Genomic DNA, 15,741 nt, shown 5'->3' on the forward strand with positions numbered 1-15,741 from the left:
TTGGTTATATATACTGAAGCTCTCTAGTCTGCAACATCCGCGGTCCAGCATAATTTCAGTTAGCCGGATATTCACTTAGCATGGGTGTGGCCATGTTTCCGACGGCCCCAAAAAGTTTGTTTACAGCCACTCGTCCTGACACTCCGTGTTCTGGGCTGCTATTTAGTTCAAATGTATCCTTAAATGTCATTTAAGAGCCCAGCAAGCAGTGACAGCATTGGTAATGCTGCTAGACAATACTGACTTCTTGTGATTCGGCACCGGTCAGGTCCCAAGTATGCCAGATGAGAGATTCAACCTGAATCATTAATGTCCATTAATCAACTGTTGTCTTCCTTCGAGTTCTTTTCAACTGGGGTTTCTAGTCTGCATAGACCCAGTGGCAGCGGGAAAGGCCCTCCCCCAGGGCATCTCAACAGGAAGAAGGGCTTTTCACCCCAGACCGTGGGGTCTGCTCTTGGCTCCACTGTGCTCAGCTGGAATTCTACCTTTGACCTCAATGGGAGCAGAAGCGAACGCTGGGGAAGTGCCAGTGGCATTGGAACACGGCTCACTTTTTCTTACAGCTGCCATGGCTCTGGAAAAGGACTAATAATGCACCAAACTCACCTAGATCATAGGATCCCAGGGCTGGCAGAGACTTCAGGAGTCATCAAGCCTATGGCCAACCCCAACTCCATCATCCCAGCCAGGGCTTTGTCCAGCCAAGATTTAAAAACCTCCAGGGATGGAGGTTCCACCCCCTCCCTAGGGAACCCATCCCAGCGCTTCCCCACCCTCCTAGGGAAATAGCTTTTCCTAATATCCAACCTAGACCTTCCCCACTGCAATTTGAGACCATTGCTCCTCGTTCTGCCATCTGCCACCCGTGAACAGCCTCTCTCCTTCCTCTGTGGAACCCCCGTTCAGGTCGTTGAAGGCTGCTCTCAAATCCCCCCTCACTCTTCTGCAGACTAAAGACCAAGTCTCTCCTTGTTGGTCATGTGCTCCAGGACCCTCTTTTATTTATTTTGCCCTCCACTAGTCTCTCTCCAATGTGTCCACATCCTTTCTGTAGTGGGGGCTCCAGAGCTGGACAGCGTGTTCCAGATGTGGCCTCAGCCGTGCCAAATAGAGAACAATAATCACTTGTTCATTGTAGTCAGCAAATAGGAGACTTACTTTGCGTGAGTCCCGAGTGGTATTAGAAAGCTGGGAAGGGGCGACGGGGGAGGGATCGCTTGGTGATTCCCTGCTCTGTTCACTCCCTCTGGAGCACCTGGCACTGGCCACTATCAGCTGACAGGACACTGGTCTGACCCAGTGTGGCAGCAACTTGTGGCTGATGGGCTGCATGCGGCCTGCCAGGGTTCCATATGCAGCCCACACCCCCTCTCTACCCTCTGCCCCCACGCGCTGGGGCCCCCACATTTACCTATTCTTCCCTTCCAGCCTTTCCAGCATCAGCTGATTCACATCCTTTCCCCACAACTCTCCATCTCTTCCAGAGCTTGGATGCCCCAAATCCGCTGATTTGCAGCATTCAAGCGCTGGGAGGGAGGGGAAAGAGCAAGGACGGCCGATTCATGGTGCTCTGGAAGTGCTGGGAGGGAGCCGGAAGAGCAGGGATGGGAGGTGCTTGGGAGAGGAGGCGGGGAAGAGACCGGGCAGGAATTTAATGGATGGAAACCTCGGTGCTGAATTGCAAAGCGTCTGCACATCTTTATTCCTAATTTAAGAAAGCTTGCAGAGGACAGATCCAAGCAGAAGTTGCACTGAGCAGGACGAATTGTCAAGTAAGCATTTTTATTAGTATTTGAGGTTGATGCCAGTTCTATTAATATATGAACAATGAAAGTATTTCTGCTTGTTTTCAAATATCCAGAGTTCTGCATATTCACGTATTTAATCTTACTTTTCGGTCATGTTAGTGCACGTGACGGATTTCAACCTGGTGACCCATTGAAATGAAGGAGGGCCACTCACTAGCCTAGCTGCCCAGCGCTGCAGTTCTTTTGTTCCAGGACGGACTACCCGCAGGCAGCTGTAGAGTGAAGAAGTGGTCTTTTGACAGTCGTGTTTCTTGAGAATACACTTTCCAGTCTCTCTATTTTCTGTCTGTGATTTGTCTTTTAAACATTCAAAACAGGATTTTCAGTGCAGGTGGGAACACAGTGAGACAGGAAGGTGGCAGTTAATGTCAAAATGTATTTCCCCTCTAATAAAAACAGAATAAGGTTTTCCAGGGCTGACAGAGGGACCAAGGAAAGCCCGGCAGACCTAACGCTGTCTACAACAGAAAGACACACAAGGGCACAGGAGTTGACAACTGCATGTGTCAAGACTTATCCATCTGTCTCTCAAATCCACTGACCGCAGGGGTAGGGAGAAGGGGGAAGAGATGGTCTACCAGGACAAAACCTCGATTAAGCAGCCACTGAGCATTCAGCAAAATACGATCAGAAACATTCCCCCAGCACTCCCCACTTCGACCGTGCTGGGGCACCAGGGTTCAACAAAGCAAAAACCTCACAGGCCAGATTCGTAGATGATGGAAGTGAGTGTCGTTCCATTCAAGTCAATGGAACTAGGCTGACAGACACCGGCTCCAATTCCGACCCCATGCTTTTCAAAGCCCCTCTACTCCCACCCCTGCTAAGAAATGGCAATGCCTATGATTGCTCCAAGGAGAGAGGAATCGAAGCAGAGAGCAAAGCATGCTGGGATGACTCACAGAGGGCCGTACCAAACTGAGAATGTCTGCTCGTATCCGCCGTCGTAGCCTGGCTCCCAGGAGACATTGGCAGAGGTCATGGAGACCGCGACATGCACGCTACCCGGGGCATGAGGGCTTGTGCCTGCAGACAGAAAGAAACTCAGTGTCAGAGGCAAAACAGAGAAAAACACACACTAGCGGGGCCAGTCACTGGCGCACCCAAAAGTACGGCAGCTGTAGGACTGACTGTGGGATTTCTGGTTGTTTAGAAGACAAGACAGGAGCCTAGAGAAATAGGAGCTTAGGAATGGAAGGACATTTTCCCCTTAAAGGACTTTTTAAACTTTCCTTTCAGGAGGCAAGATCCGTCCCATTGGAGAATGCACCAGATCGGCCAGGGGCACCAACCCCCCCGTCTGGTAGTGCACAAAAGGGACCCATTCCAAAGAGCAGCTTCCCCAGCAGAAGGCACTAGTGGGAAACATGCGGGTGTGCTGGTTGGAGGGCAAACCTAGCCTCCTCAGTGGGCGAGTCCGTTAATTAGAGGAACCTCAGAAGAACGTGCTTTAATATCTGGGAACTCACAAGATTATGAAACCCTCAAGTTTTAACCAAGTTGTCTTCTAGCTGGGAGGACACACTTGGCCAGTGAGGACAGGAGCCCTTCGATCGGCCGTGGGATGTGACCAGAATAAAAGCACAGATTTAAAGACAGTATCGCTGGAGGGTGAAATTAATGGAAAACGTTGCTCTTCTTTTCATGGCAAGCGTCCCTGAGTAGCACCTTCCACACACAGCTCGGAGCAGCAAGACAGGAAATATGAACCTCCCCCATCTCCAAACTGTCTGGCAGCCAATCCATTCACTAGCTGAAAGTCCGGGTAGTCAACTCCAGGGGCAAACAAAGGATTCGTCTACATTACAAATCCAGGTGCAAGTGTGGCCCATCAGGGACTCCGGGTACATACTTGGGTTACAAACCCCCTTGCAAGTCCAGACTGCTGCGTCTTCAGTCACGACACTCCCTGCGGTAGCTAGATTAATGCTACCACAGGTAACCCTACACATGCTTAAAGTGAAGAGTTGTACCCAACGGCACCAGGGAGCCAGGCGCTGGAGACGCTGGGCTCAGACCCATTCAGAACACAAAGGAGGGTAGGGAAGGATGGGAGACGAATCCAATAATGTTTGCCCACAGCCAGAGGCAGGGGCTACCGTCCTGCGTGGCGGGTACACGAAGGGGCAACGGCTGTCCTTTTTCTGATCACATCCCTCCACCCCTCAGCGACTCCTCGTCCTCCCCCGCCCCGCCATCCCCTGCCTCAGTCCTTCCCCCACCCCTTCCCCCCAGAGACCCTTTGTCATGCACATTCTTTGCAGGGCCTTTGCTTCCCCACACACGACCATCCCCCTCCCTTCCCTATTCCCCTGTAGGTCTCCCCCTCCTGCCCGTACCTATGACTGTAAGGTGGGTGTTGGCAGTAATGCTCGTGACCACGTTGGTAGCGACACACTCCCACTCCCCATGGTCGTCCTTGCTGAGGGACTGGAACTGCAGGCTGCCACCGGGAAGGGTGTTGTGCTTGCTTCTACTGGGCTTCCCTACCTTGGGCAAAGAACAGAGAGAGCAGAGGGGAAGAAAAATAACAACTCAGAAGCACATTGCAAGGCAGCGGCAGGAGGGAACCCGCTAGGCACTGCAAGCGAGACCTACAGATTAAGGGGGTCAAAAGGCTCTGGGCTCTCCAGCACTTGGGCTGGCTACGAAGACTGGCAAATGGCAGGAAAATTGTGGATTTTCAGTGAAACATGCCAACTAAAATGGCACAATACTTAGAGCCAACACACGCAGGACAAAGTCCAGGGCTCACCACTTGGCCGGACACACACCCACACCCACGGACCCCAGAGGGGAGTCGACCTGGGACACACTCTAGCACTGCAGATCAAAAAGCACTGTTAGCTGCAGGAAGCTACTGTAGTCTCTGGTGCCAGCCACTGGGAGGAGATCCGATCACACACTCAGAGGTCTGTATCCCTCGGGGGAGCGATACTCATCTCCCATTGCTCCAGTTGACACTGTCAGACCCTAACACCGAGTCACTGCTTAGTGCCCACGGCAGCCCGCAAAGGAGATTTCCATCTTTTACCTGGTTGTAAGTTTCCAGACTAGAGGGCAAATTTGTCTCTGTTGCAATGGTACAACTGTGGGGCAACGGGCGGGGGACGGGGGGAGAGCACATGCCTTCCCCCAAAACCACCATGGGAGTAGAGGCAAGGGGCCAGCAGCCAGTGGGACCAGAGCCTCTGGGGGACCCAGAGGACTAGCCAGGGGTGGGGGGTGTCTGGCACTCGCATCATAAGTCGGGCCCCAACACGGCCCTCGCTTGCTCTGCTTCCGTGGCTCAGGGGAGGGGGCGTCACCAGCCCGGCACTCACTGACAGGAAGCAGAGTGACGTGGCCAGGGAGCAGGGGAGTGGAATGAGCTGGGGCTGCGTTGCTCCGCTCCCCCCGCACACTGCTAGTGAATGGGGGGGGGGACCCATGCTGCTAGCACCAGACTCCCCAGCCCTGCTAGTCCCCCCCAGGAAGGGAAGAGGCGGGGTGGGGTGGAACATGGGTAGGAGAAAGGCTGGGCACAGTTAGGGCTGGGGGCAGAGAGGGGTTGTCCTGCCCCTTCCCTGAGCTAGGGATGCCAGTCATGTGGCCACAACACCCCCCTCCCATGTTCCTTGTTGGTCGCCCTGTGTCTCTCTAGGAATGCTTTAAATACTCCTCCACGTCACTCTTCAAATAAGCGGGATCCACTCCACAGCGTTCTTCGGTTCAAAAGGGCACCCTTGACCTCGGCTGGGCCCATTCAGGAAGACGAGCCTCGAGGCTTTGTTTTGCTTCAATTGGGGGGAAAAAGAGGACCAGTGTCTCAGCCATGAAAAGGGAGATGGATTCCATAAACCACCCCCAGTCAAAGCCACCAACTGCACTTGTCCAACTCCTACATTGCTCTGAAGTCCTCATTCTCCACAATAGGTGCCTAGCTCTTCTGTGGATTTCTTGTGCCTAGCTTCGCTGGGATTTACTGGCCTTCTTTGGAGCACCTGTAAATGGACTAGATTTTTTTCCCCCCATGGGAGCAGGGCAATCAACTATCCCAAGTGGCTAGCAATGCTAAATCCAAGGCCTTCAGTGGCCTCTCCATGTAAGCCAGGTTTGAGGTGGCAGTAGCTTTCATGAACCTGTAGAGTATGCAAAGGCCTTTGCTTTGATGTTTTCTGGGGAAACCCAAGTAAATCCAGACTAGACCTGGCTGAAAAACGCTGGAGGATGACCTGCCTTGATTATCCCTGGCCATAAGACACACAAAACCCTGGGGCCGAAGAGGATGCGTGGAAGAGCCGGACACATTCATGAGAGGATTAAAAGAAATGAAGGAGAGAGGAAAGAAGATGGACAGAAAGATGCACCAGTTCTGCACCAATGGGCAAATCGCTTCCATTTCTCATTTTCTTACCCGTGTCCAGAAGGTTTACACTTGGACTATGTTGCCATCTTCTGCCTTGAACCCACAAACATCAAGGGCCGAGCCAGTCGCGCACGGTCTTCCACCGTAAGCCGGCGGACCCTCGCACTGACTGTCCCCGCACGACCACTTGTTTATCCTACTGGGAACCTTTCCGTTCCCCACTCTCTCCCCTCACCCAGCTGCTGTGCATGGGAGAACCCAGCCCTATGGGCCACGTAGGCAGGGCTGGAGAGCGCCATAGAACAGCAGCCCATAGAGAAGAGGAGTAAAAGGAGAAGTAGCCTGCGGAGAAGACCCAGCAATAGGGACAAAGGGCAAAGCAGGTCCCACGGCTGTTCTAGAGGGAGGAAGGAGGCTTGAGAGAAGGGGCACCAGGAGCGCCGGGAAGCCCAGAAGGAGGGACTATTGGCCACTGAGGAACAACTATCGGTGCTACCGGGAAACAAGAAGCAAGCATCTGGGCAGAAGAGCCAGTGCGACCCTCCATCCCTAGCTGCCAGACTGTGTAGATGAATGGAGAAAAGGCTGCCCATCAGGCCGCAATCCACCGGGCTACGGGACAGCCAGTGTCAGACTTGCCAGTTAAAGGGCTCCACGTTAAAGAGGCATATCGGGACGTCATCATGACAGGGTCATTATCAAGCCAAAGCAGGCTGCATCCCGGGGACCGCTGCCCCGTCCACGCAATGGACACGCAGGGAAGTTCCATGCCAATGCCATGTGCCATCTGGCAGCGTTAAAGGAACAGGCCGGCTCTTCAGCAATCAAGGATGCCCGTGGGGGGCAAATGCCCCCGGTTGCAGAATACACGTTCTGCCAGGGGAGTAACACAGAGGCAGGACTTCGCTAAAAAGCCGGGTAGCTTCCGCCGAGTGAGAGACGCTTTCCAAAGTGCAGCCAAGGCCAGTCACGGGGAACCCCCGCCCTACCCTCACCAGCGCTTCCTCCGCAGATGCACTAGGGTGCTAGCCCGGCACCCTCCCCACACGGCATCGCAGGCGGGTTAGTCCATCCTGCAGGCGGTGCCCCTGGCCGAACGGATCGGAGAGCTCAGGTGGCGTTGCTGATCTGGATACCAGTGTGGAGCGGCCAGAGGAAGAGGGGCAGGGGCCGTGCTCAGCGTGGCAGATGCTGCTGTGAAGGTTTCGTGGCACTAAATGCTTGGATGCCAGGAGCTGGGTTTCCCCCACCCACCTGCGGGAGAGGAGGGCAGTGGTACAGCCCGAAGCGAAGCAGCTGCACCTGCAGTTTGTTCTTACCGGGACAGAGTGTGGCTTCTCTGTCTGCAATATTCATCAAAAGCCAAAGGCACTGCAGATTTGTCTGGCAGGCCGGGTACCTTTCTCCAGGCGATGACAGGAAAGGGGTCTCCTGCAGCAGCACAAGGGATCAACAGCTCCCTCCCTGCCTCTTGTCTGTACTCCCAGCCTGGTAGCACCGTGAAATAGGGTGGGTCCTACAGCAGAGAGAAAACTCAAGTAACTGTCACCAAATCACATTGGCATGAGTGTATTAATACATGCATGTCCCACACGCACGCATGCCCCACACGCAAACACCCAGGGAATCACTCCTTGGAGCGCCACTTACAGCTCAAGTAAAGAACTTGTGGGCTTTAAATCACCTGGATTTTAAAATCACTGATTTAAAAAAAAAATCACCTGATTTTTTTTCAATTCACTGATTTAAAAAAATCGGATGGAGGCATTGTAAAACTAAGTGAAAATGTGTGCTGTAGCAGCTCTCATTTACAGCGACTTTATATATGCCGGGGAAATTTCTAGAGGATCTCTACTTGGGCATCATCTCTGAATTTTACATAACTAAATGTGGAGGGGATAAAAACATTAGAAATTAAGGCCCTGAACTTGCAAACACTGAAGCAGCTCCTTAACGAACCTTTTTCTTCATGTTGAAAGCTGTAACAGGTTTATAAAACATTGTCATTGTAAACATTAAAAAATAAAACATTAGCCATTGCAACACTGAGCTTTTCCTTTTGTTAAAAAAATTTGGGAAGGTTATTCACAAAAACAGCCTGATTGAGTTCATTGGAAGCACTAACATGCTTCAAGTTAAGCATGTATATTAATGTTTGCACAATATTAGAGGCTACAATTATACATTTATTATAAAACCTTTCTTAGTGCCAAAGACCTTTACTTCAATGTTAGCAAAGCTACTGAGGCCACGTAAATTAAGTTCTTGTGGTTATTTTTTAAACACACAAACCAAAATTTTCAAAAATAGGAACCTAAAGTTAGGTTCCTAAGCACATATTTTATGCACCTAATGGATTTTCAAAAGCATCTTAGGGTATGTCTACACTGCACACTTATTTTGAAATAAGCTATTCCAGAATAGTTATTCCGCAATAGCTTATTTTGAAATAGCATGTCTACGCTGCAGGGAAGCCTCAAAATTAGTCTGAGGCAGGCTTCCCTAATGTAGACATACATTAAAGCCCCAGGAGGCACAGGGGAGGAATAACTCAGAATGGCTCTGGTGAGGGGCTATTTTGAAATAGCAGCAGTGGAGTGCACGCGCGCACGCGCACACACGCACACACACACACGCACACCCTTATTTCAAAATAGCTATTTTGGAATAGGCGTTGTTCCTCATAGAACGAGGCTTACATATTTCGGAATAAGCCATCCGTTATTTCAAAATTATTTCGAAATAACAGAATGGCTGTGTAGATGCTCGCATTGTAATTTCAAACTAATGCTAATTATCTTGAAATAACGGTATAGTGTAGACTCACCCTAAGTGATTTAGGAGCACAAGATCCACTGACTTTAAACTATAAACCCCGATGGAGACATACAACCTACTTCCAGCATTTCAGCTTTCTTCACTTGCAAAAAGTTCAATACATTGAATAGATTTTGATCCAGTCTCCTATAGTATTCTTGCCAGCAAGTTAAGGAAATATGGATTGGATAAATGGACTGTAACGTGGATAGAAAGCTGGCTAGATTGTCAGGCATAACAGGTAGTGATCAATGGCTCAATGTCTGGTTGGCAGTCAGTTTCAAGAGGAGTGCCCCAAAGATCTGTTCTAGGGCCGGATTTATTCAACATCTTTATTAATGATCTGGATGAGGAGATGGATTGCACCCTCAGCAAGTTTGCAGATGACAGTAAGCTAGGGGGAAGGTAGATGCATTGGAGGGTAGGGATAAGGTCCAGAGTAACCTAGACAAATTGGAGGATTCGGCCAAAAGAAATCTGAGGAGGTTCAACAACGACAAGTGCAGAGTCCTGCAGTTGGGACAGAAGAATCCCAACCATTGGTACAAGCTGGGGGCTGACTGGCTAAATAGAAGTTCTGCAGAAAAGGCCCTGGGGATTAGAGTGGATGAGAAGCTGGATATGAGTCAACAGGGCGCCCTTGTAGCCAAGAAGGCTAATGGCATCTTAGGTTGCATTAGGAGGAGCATTTGCAGCAAAGCTAGAGAAGTGATTATTGCCCTTTATTCGGCACTGGTGAGGCTACATCTGGAGTATTGGCCCAGGTCTGGGCCCCCCACTACAGGAAGGATGTGGACGCATTGGAGAGGGTCCAGCGGAGGGCAACCAAAATGATTAGGGGGCTGGAGCATATGACTTATGAGGAGAGGCTGAGGGATTTGGGTTTGTTTAGTCTGCAGAAGAGAAGAGCGAGGGGGGATTTGAGAGCAGCCTTCGACTTCCTGAAGGGAGGTTCCAAAGAGGCTGGAGAAAGGCTGTTCACAGTAGTGTTAGATGGCAGAACAAGGAGCAATGGGCTCAAATTACAGTGGGAGAGGTCTAGGTTGGATATGAGGAAAAACTCTTTCCCTAGGAGGGTGGGGAAGCACTGGGATGGGTTCCTTAGTAAGGGGGTGGAATCTCTATCCCTGGAGGTTTTTAAATCCTGGCTGGACAAAGTCCTGGCTGGGATGATTGAGTTGGGTTGGCTCTGCTTTGGGCAGGGGGCTGGACGCGATGACTCCGGAGGTCTCTTCCAGGCCTAGGATTTTATAATTCTAATGTGGTTGGTCACAAATGTAGCACAGGCTGCTTGCTAGTCAACTTTGTGGTTTTCACACAATGCCACCCTTACGGAGGCCTTGCACTGACCTCTCTCAGCATACGTGAGCCCTTTAAAAATGACACTTCTTAGTAGAAAAAAGTCATGACATAAAAACCTGAAATTCTACCAACTATTTGAAAGCTAGCTCAAGAAACCAATACACACCATCCATTTCAGCAATTAAGGACTGAACAATAAAAAGAGAACTAGTGACATGTAATTTTAAAAAAATCATTATTTTTAATATAAAAAAAACTTCATTAAAAACATTTTTAATCCATCCTGATGTTTATAAAAACACATGCATGTTCTCCAGTCCCTGACACAGAACTCTTTAGCATGTTAATTCCATCATTTAAGAAACTATTAAACGTTTTCTGATAGCAAGGAATCCAACAGACACGTTACCTTCAGTACCAGTCGGGCAGGGGGGGACTGGCCCATCGTACCCAGGGCGTTATAAGGCACACAGGTATAAGTGCCGAGAGCGTCTTCTGTTACCTCTTCTATTTGGATTGACCCATCTTCCAACAGGTTCCAGCCAGAATACTGTGCAGGGCCAAGAGAGATGAGAGTTACCATGAGAAATTATCATTTATCCATGATCCCCAACATTGCAACATTTCTGCAAGCGGACCAAATCTCATACGCAAGTTTATTGGTAATAATAATTCCCTGTAATTTCTGGACTGGAGATCAGGGGTATTATCTGAGACCCTTCCTTCCCTTTGCTACTGTCACCTTCCACACCTTCAAACACGGCACAGTTGCAAATGAGAGAGTTCTGTATCACAGCTGGGATCCCCTTTGCAGATCAGACAAATGGGACTTTCATGGTCAGGAGCTGGGAACCTCTGGTTTCAGAGTTTCCGTCACACTAGAACCTTTCTTTTTCAACTCCTTGAATTTCTCTCTAGAGGATGATAAAAAGAACACCCCCCGAAGATGCCAACCAGATGATTACAAGAGTTCCTTCTGGCCCATTTGAACTAGATTAGCATAATGGTCTCCCTTCTGACCTGAAAAGAAAAAAAAAATTCTATCAATCAGCCACATTCCTGCCCCAGCCTGCCACAAACCAAGGCTACTCAAAGAGCATCAAGATGACCTTTAGGGGCCAATACCCAATGGACTGTCCAGACAGTGCACCCTGTTCTCCAAAGCCTTCTGAGCCCCTTTATAACTTCCCACCTCCAAGGAGCAGAGGCCAGAATGGTCTCATTAAGAGGTTTCATTTTATTCACAGTGTGAAATCCTCTCTTCAGAGATGGAAAAGACCTGTGGTGTATCGGGTCCACCAAGGCCTCCATCCCAGACACCAACGAAGGATTGCTGTCTAGTTTGCTGACGAATATATTGTATCCAATTTAGTTTTTCTTGTGCCAAGCAATGGAGATTCCAGCACTTTTTGGGGAACACATTCCAGGCCTTAACCAATCTCAAGCTCAGGAAATTACTTCTCCCTGATGTTTACCTTGAGATTGCTTTCACTCAATTTCAGGCCATTACTCCCAGACCACGCTAAACAACGTTTCTGCCATTTGAATGTTTGTAACCAGTCACAAAACCCACTCAAGATGTCATCTGAACAAATTCTTTTAATCCTTCCTCAGAGAAGTCATGTTGCTTTCTGCTTCTCTGAAATTCTTTCGCTGCTCCACAGCAGAGGGGAGAAACACAGAGCTTGAACTTAACATGACAGCTGCTGAAACCAATTTCGTCAACTGTGCTGCAGCCAGTAGCGGTGGTGTGTTTTACTCAGCTAACATTTTGCTGGAACATCACCATGCGAACACCAGGTGTGTGGGGTCAAGTGGCACCAAAATGGTTAATCCCATCCATTTGCTTCTGCCTGTCTCTCGCGTACGGACGATGGCCAAGATTTTGACACGCGCCCTGCCATTATTTAACGTAACATGTCTCAACTGCTTGGAAAAAAAATCTCTTGCTATGGCAACATATCCCGTTTCTAAAACCACTCAGGAAAACAAAGTGGTAATGTCACCCCTTCAAGAAATTTGCAGTCTAAAGAGAAGCTTGGACTCACACCCCACAAGGGTTACTTGCCTTGTGATTTCAGGAACAACAACAAAAAAAAATCTTATCTTGTCTGGACACAGTGGGTTTTAAATACTGCTTTAAAAACAGGCTTGCAAACATATCAGCTGGGCTGGCTAGCTAGAATGCATCTAGCCAACTGGTATAAATCTATTGCCACAGGGAAAGTCGTTGGCAAAGGGCCCAGATATGGGGTATGGAATACTTTGCCATGGGGAGTAATTTAAATACACAACCCAGATCAGTAGTGTTCAAGAGTCATTACCAGCAGAAGATGAATCGGGGCAGTTTCCAGTCCATTCTCTTTTGTATCCCCATTAGAAAAAAATAGCAGCAGCACAACTGGGCCTTTGTGAGTCTCCCTGAAGAGGTCAAGGACTCAGTGGGCCAGAGACCGAACTCCTCGCTGTCCTAGCAATGGACCCGACAACAGGGCAGGGTCAAGACAACACGTGGGGTTACGGACAACGGAGGCCTGTCTTCAGGGCTATGGAGCCACCCCTTTTTGGGGGGTTGAAATGTGTGCAGTGCCCAGATTAAAGGAGACAGGGCGGGTGAAACCCGTTCTTCATCTCCCTCCGCCAGACAAGCCGCACAGAATACACTGGGACGAGTGTTTATATTCCCAACTGGAATTTCCTCCAGCTGACAGCAGCCATCTTATGGCAACTGCATCATCGGAGGTGCCCATGCCACGGGAAGCTAATACAGAGACTGCACGCAAAGTTCTAGATCTGTTGTGATCCTCGGTTGGAACAATCCGAATCAAATTTTAAACCTTTAATATTTACATAAGAACGGCCGTACTGGGTCAGACCAAAGGTCCATCTAGCCCAGTATCCTGTCTGCCAACAGTGACCACCACCAGGTGCCCCAGAGAGGGTGGACCGAAGACAATGATCAAGCGATTTGTCTCCTGCCATCCCTCTCCAGCCTCTGACAAACAGAGGCCAAGGACACCATTTATCCCCTGGCTAATAGTGGACCTAACCTCCAGGAAATTATCTAGCTTCTCTTTAAACTCTATTATAGTCCTAGCCTTCACAGCCTCCTCTGGCAAGGAGTTCCACAGGTTGACTACACGCTGTGTGAAGAAGAACTTCCTTTTATTAGTTTTAAACCTGCTACCCATTAATTTCATTTTGGTGTCCTCTAGTTCTTCTATTTAGGGAACTAATAAATAACTTTTCTTTATCGGCCCTTTCCACACCACTCATGATTTTATAGACCTCTACCATATCCCTCCTCAGTCTCCTCTTTTCTAAACTGAAAAGTCCCAGTCGCTTTAACCTCTCCTCATATGGGACCTGTTCCAAACCCCTAATCATTTTAGTTGCCCTTTTCTGAACCCTTTCCAAGGCCAAAATATCTTTTTTGAGGTGAGGAGACCACATCTGTACCCATGCTATTTAAACAAAACACTTTCAAGATGGAGTGTTTAGGTTAACTATTAAAAGCCTCGAGTCCTTGCTCGGATTTTTATACTGGGATTATAGCAGGACAGAGACTCCTGAAAAGGGCTTTTTAGCATCAATTTCCCATAAAAAGCCAAGTCGGGGAGGCAGTCCCTTTAACAGCAATGCTGGCTTTAGACGTGGGAGGTTTAGCTAGGACACCAACAGGAGCTAAGTGGAGAACCTACAGCGAAGACTCCACTGAAGGGGAAGTTTAACTGGCACCTGAATTCCCTTCCCTCCCTCCCGATGGGAGAGGTGGATTTACAAAGAGCTGTTCACACCCCTGCTAGTATGTGGCTATAGACACCCACTGGGGGTGAATCGGAGACGGAGGGAGTTTACCCCCTCTGCATCCACAGGAGGGCATATTTTTTCAGTCGGAGGGGATGACAGCTAGAAAGAGCCAAATTGTTAAGTCAGATTCCAAACTCACATGCCTTCTAGAAAGCCAGGCCCCTTCCTTTCCCCCACTTCCTCCATTCCACTTTTCTTTCTACAACTTGCTGGGCCTGTCTGAGTTCCAAAAACACACTTCATAATTGCTAACAAGGGGTTTCCTCCGTAGCTTTTGCCACAGACCACACCTCCTCCCCTATTCCAGCTCAGCATTTCTTCTTCCCTTCCCTTTCTTTTGCCAAGATGATTCTCTCCTTCCATTTCCTCTCTCCCACCCGCATTCCTCCCTCTTCTCTGCTCCTACACCATGCCCAGGCCCAGAGGGATGGAGGCTGGATCATGGGCCAGAGCCCTCCTTCCCCTGGAGGACAAGCAGCAGAATGACTCTGGGCACCTCCCTCTCCATGAGGGTTGCCAGGTGTCCAATGTTCACCCAGACAGTCTGGTATTTTCAGCTCCTGGCTGGTAAAAAAATTCAGAGAATACTGGGCACCTGAGATATCCGGTATTTTCTGAATTTTTCCCCAGCCAGGAGGCAAAAATGCCAGGCACCTGGCAACGCTACAAACACTCAGCACCCAGCCTCCCTCCCCAGCCCCCAACACCTCCAGCACCCTGACCCCAGCCCCCATGCGTACCTGGTTCTGCAAGGCTGCCGGCACAAAACCAAGGGGAAGCAATGACTCCCCTGGGTCTTAGTGCTCAACCGCTCCCCTGTTCCTATCCCTGCACTCACTCTTAAAGGGGACTCACCCTTAATGCGGTTTTGGTTTTTTTTGGCTCAACTTTGGTGTGTTCCCCCCCCCCCTTATTTTTCCCTGGTGTTTTTTGGGGGGGGCAGAGAGTCCTGGCACTCAGCACAAATGGCAGTTCTCCTTCAGGTTTTCTCTGTTCACAACAGCACGTCTCCCTCTTGCAGGGCACAGCACCGGGTTTTGTTTGGGGGCAGAAGGCTGGCACCTGCTGTTTAACTGAGAAGGGAATCGAGTGATGGAAGGAGGCTGCTGAGACATCTACTAAGGAGTGGGTATTCCATCTGGGAGGTGCTGAATGCCAGCAACTCAGGCTCCATCCTGAATGCTGCTGAGCGCTCTGGCCCCGATCCGAAGCACAGCACTTGAGTGCCTGCTCACCTTTAAGCCCCATGGGCAGCCAAGGGAGGCAGGGGCTGAAGGACTTTTCCGGACTGAGCCCTTCATTCTCAATCGGACTTTTAAAATACCCACACGCGAGGGAAAGATGCGCACGGAACAGAAAGGTTTTTCACCACAGGCATCCGGAACGCGCGTGACACAAAACGTACGATGGCAATGCAAAAAACAGCCCCGTGGCGGCAGCAAAGCCCAGAGCCTCGGTTACCTGAGCTGGGCTCACTCTACTGGGCTAAAAATAGCAGTGTAGACGCGCCCGCTCAGGCTGGAGCTCAGGCTCCAAGACTCCCCCCCCCCCCTTCTGAGGAGTTTCAGAGCCCTAGCAAATGTGTCCACCCTGCTCCTTTCAGCCCCACGGCGTGAGGCCTAGGAGCCTGAGCTAGTCGATCTAGGCCAGGGG

At 49.9% G+C, this 15,741-nt stretch overlaps 1 protein-coding gene across 2 annotated transcripts in view; it reads right to left on the minus strand.

Moving 5' to 3' along the window:
- IGSF9B (immunoglobulin superfamily member 9B) overlaps window positions 1–15,741 on the minus strand; it is a 126,204-nt gene that overhangs the window by 57,554 nt on the left and 52,909 nt on the right. The window contains exons 9-12 of one of the 2 annotated variants that reach the window (XM_075909819.1): window positions 10,688–10,828; window positions 7,559–7,675; window positions 4,151–4,301; window positions 2,726–2,837 (exon numbers count right to left, since the gene is read on the minus strand). In XM_075909819.1, coding sequence (XP_075765934.1) covers window positions 2,726–2,837; window positions 4,151–4,301; window positions 7,559–7,675; window positions 10,688–10,828 — 521 coding nt within the window. Of the gene's footprint in view, window positions 1–2,713; window positions 2,838–4,150; window positions 4,302–7,558; window positions 7,676–10,687; window positions 10,829–15,741 lie in introns of both variants that reach the window. The other variant, XM_075909818.1, reaches the window with a different exon arrangement.

This window comes from Pelodiscus sinensis, chromosome 26 (genome assembly GCF_049634645.1).
Source record: "Pelodiscus sinensis isolate JC-2024 chromosome 26, ASM4963464v1, whole genome shotgun sequence".
Classification (NCBI taxonomy): domain Eukaryota; kingdom Metazoa; phylum Chordata; order Testudines; family Trionychidae; genus Pelodiscus; species Pelodiscus sinensis.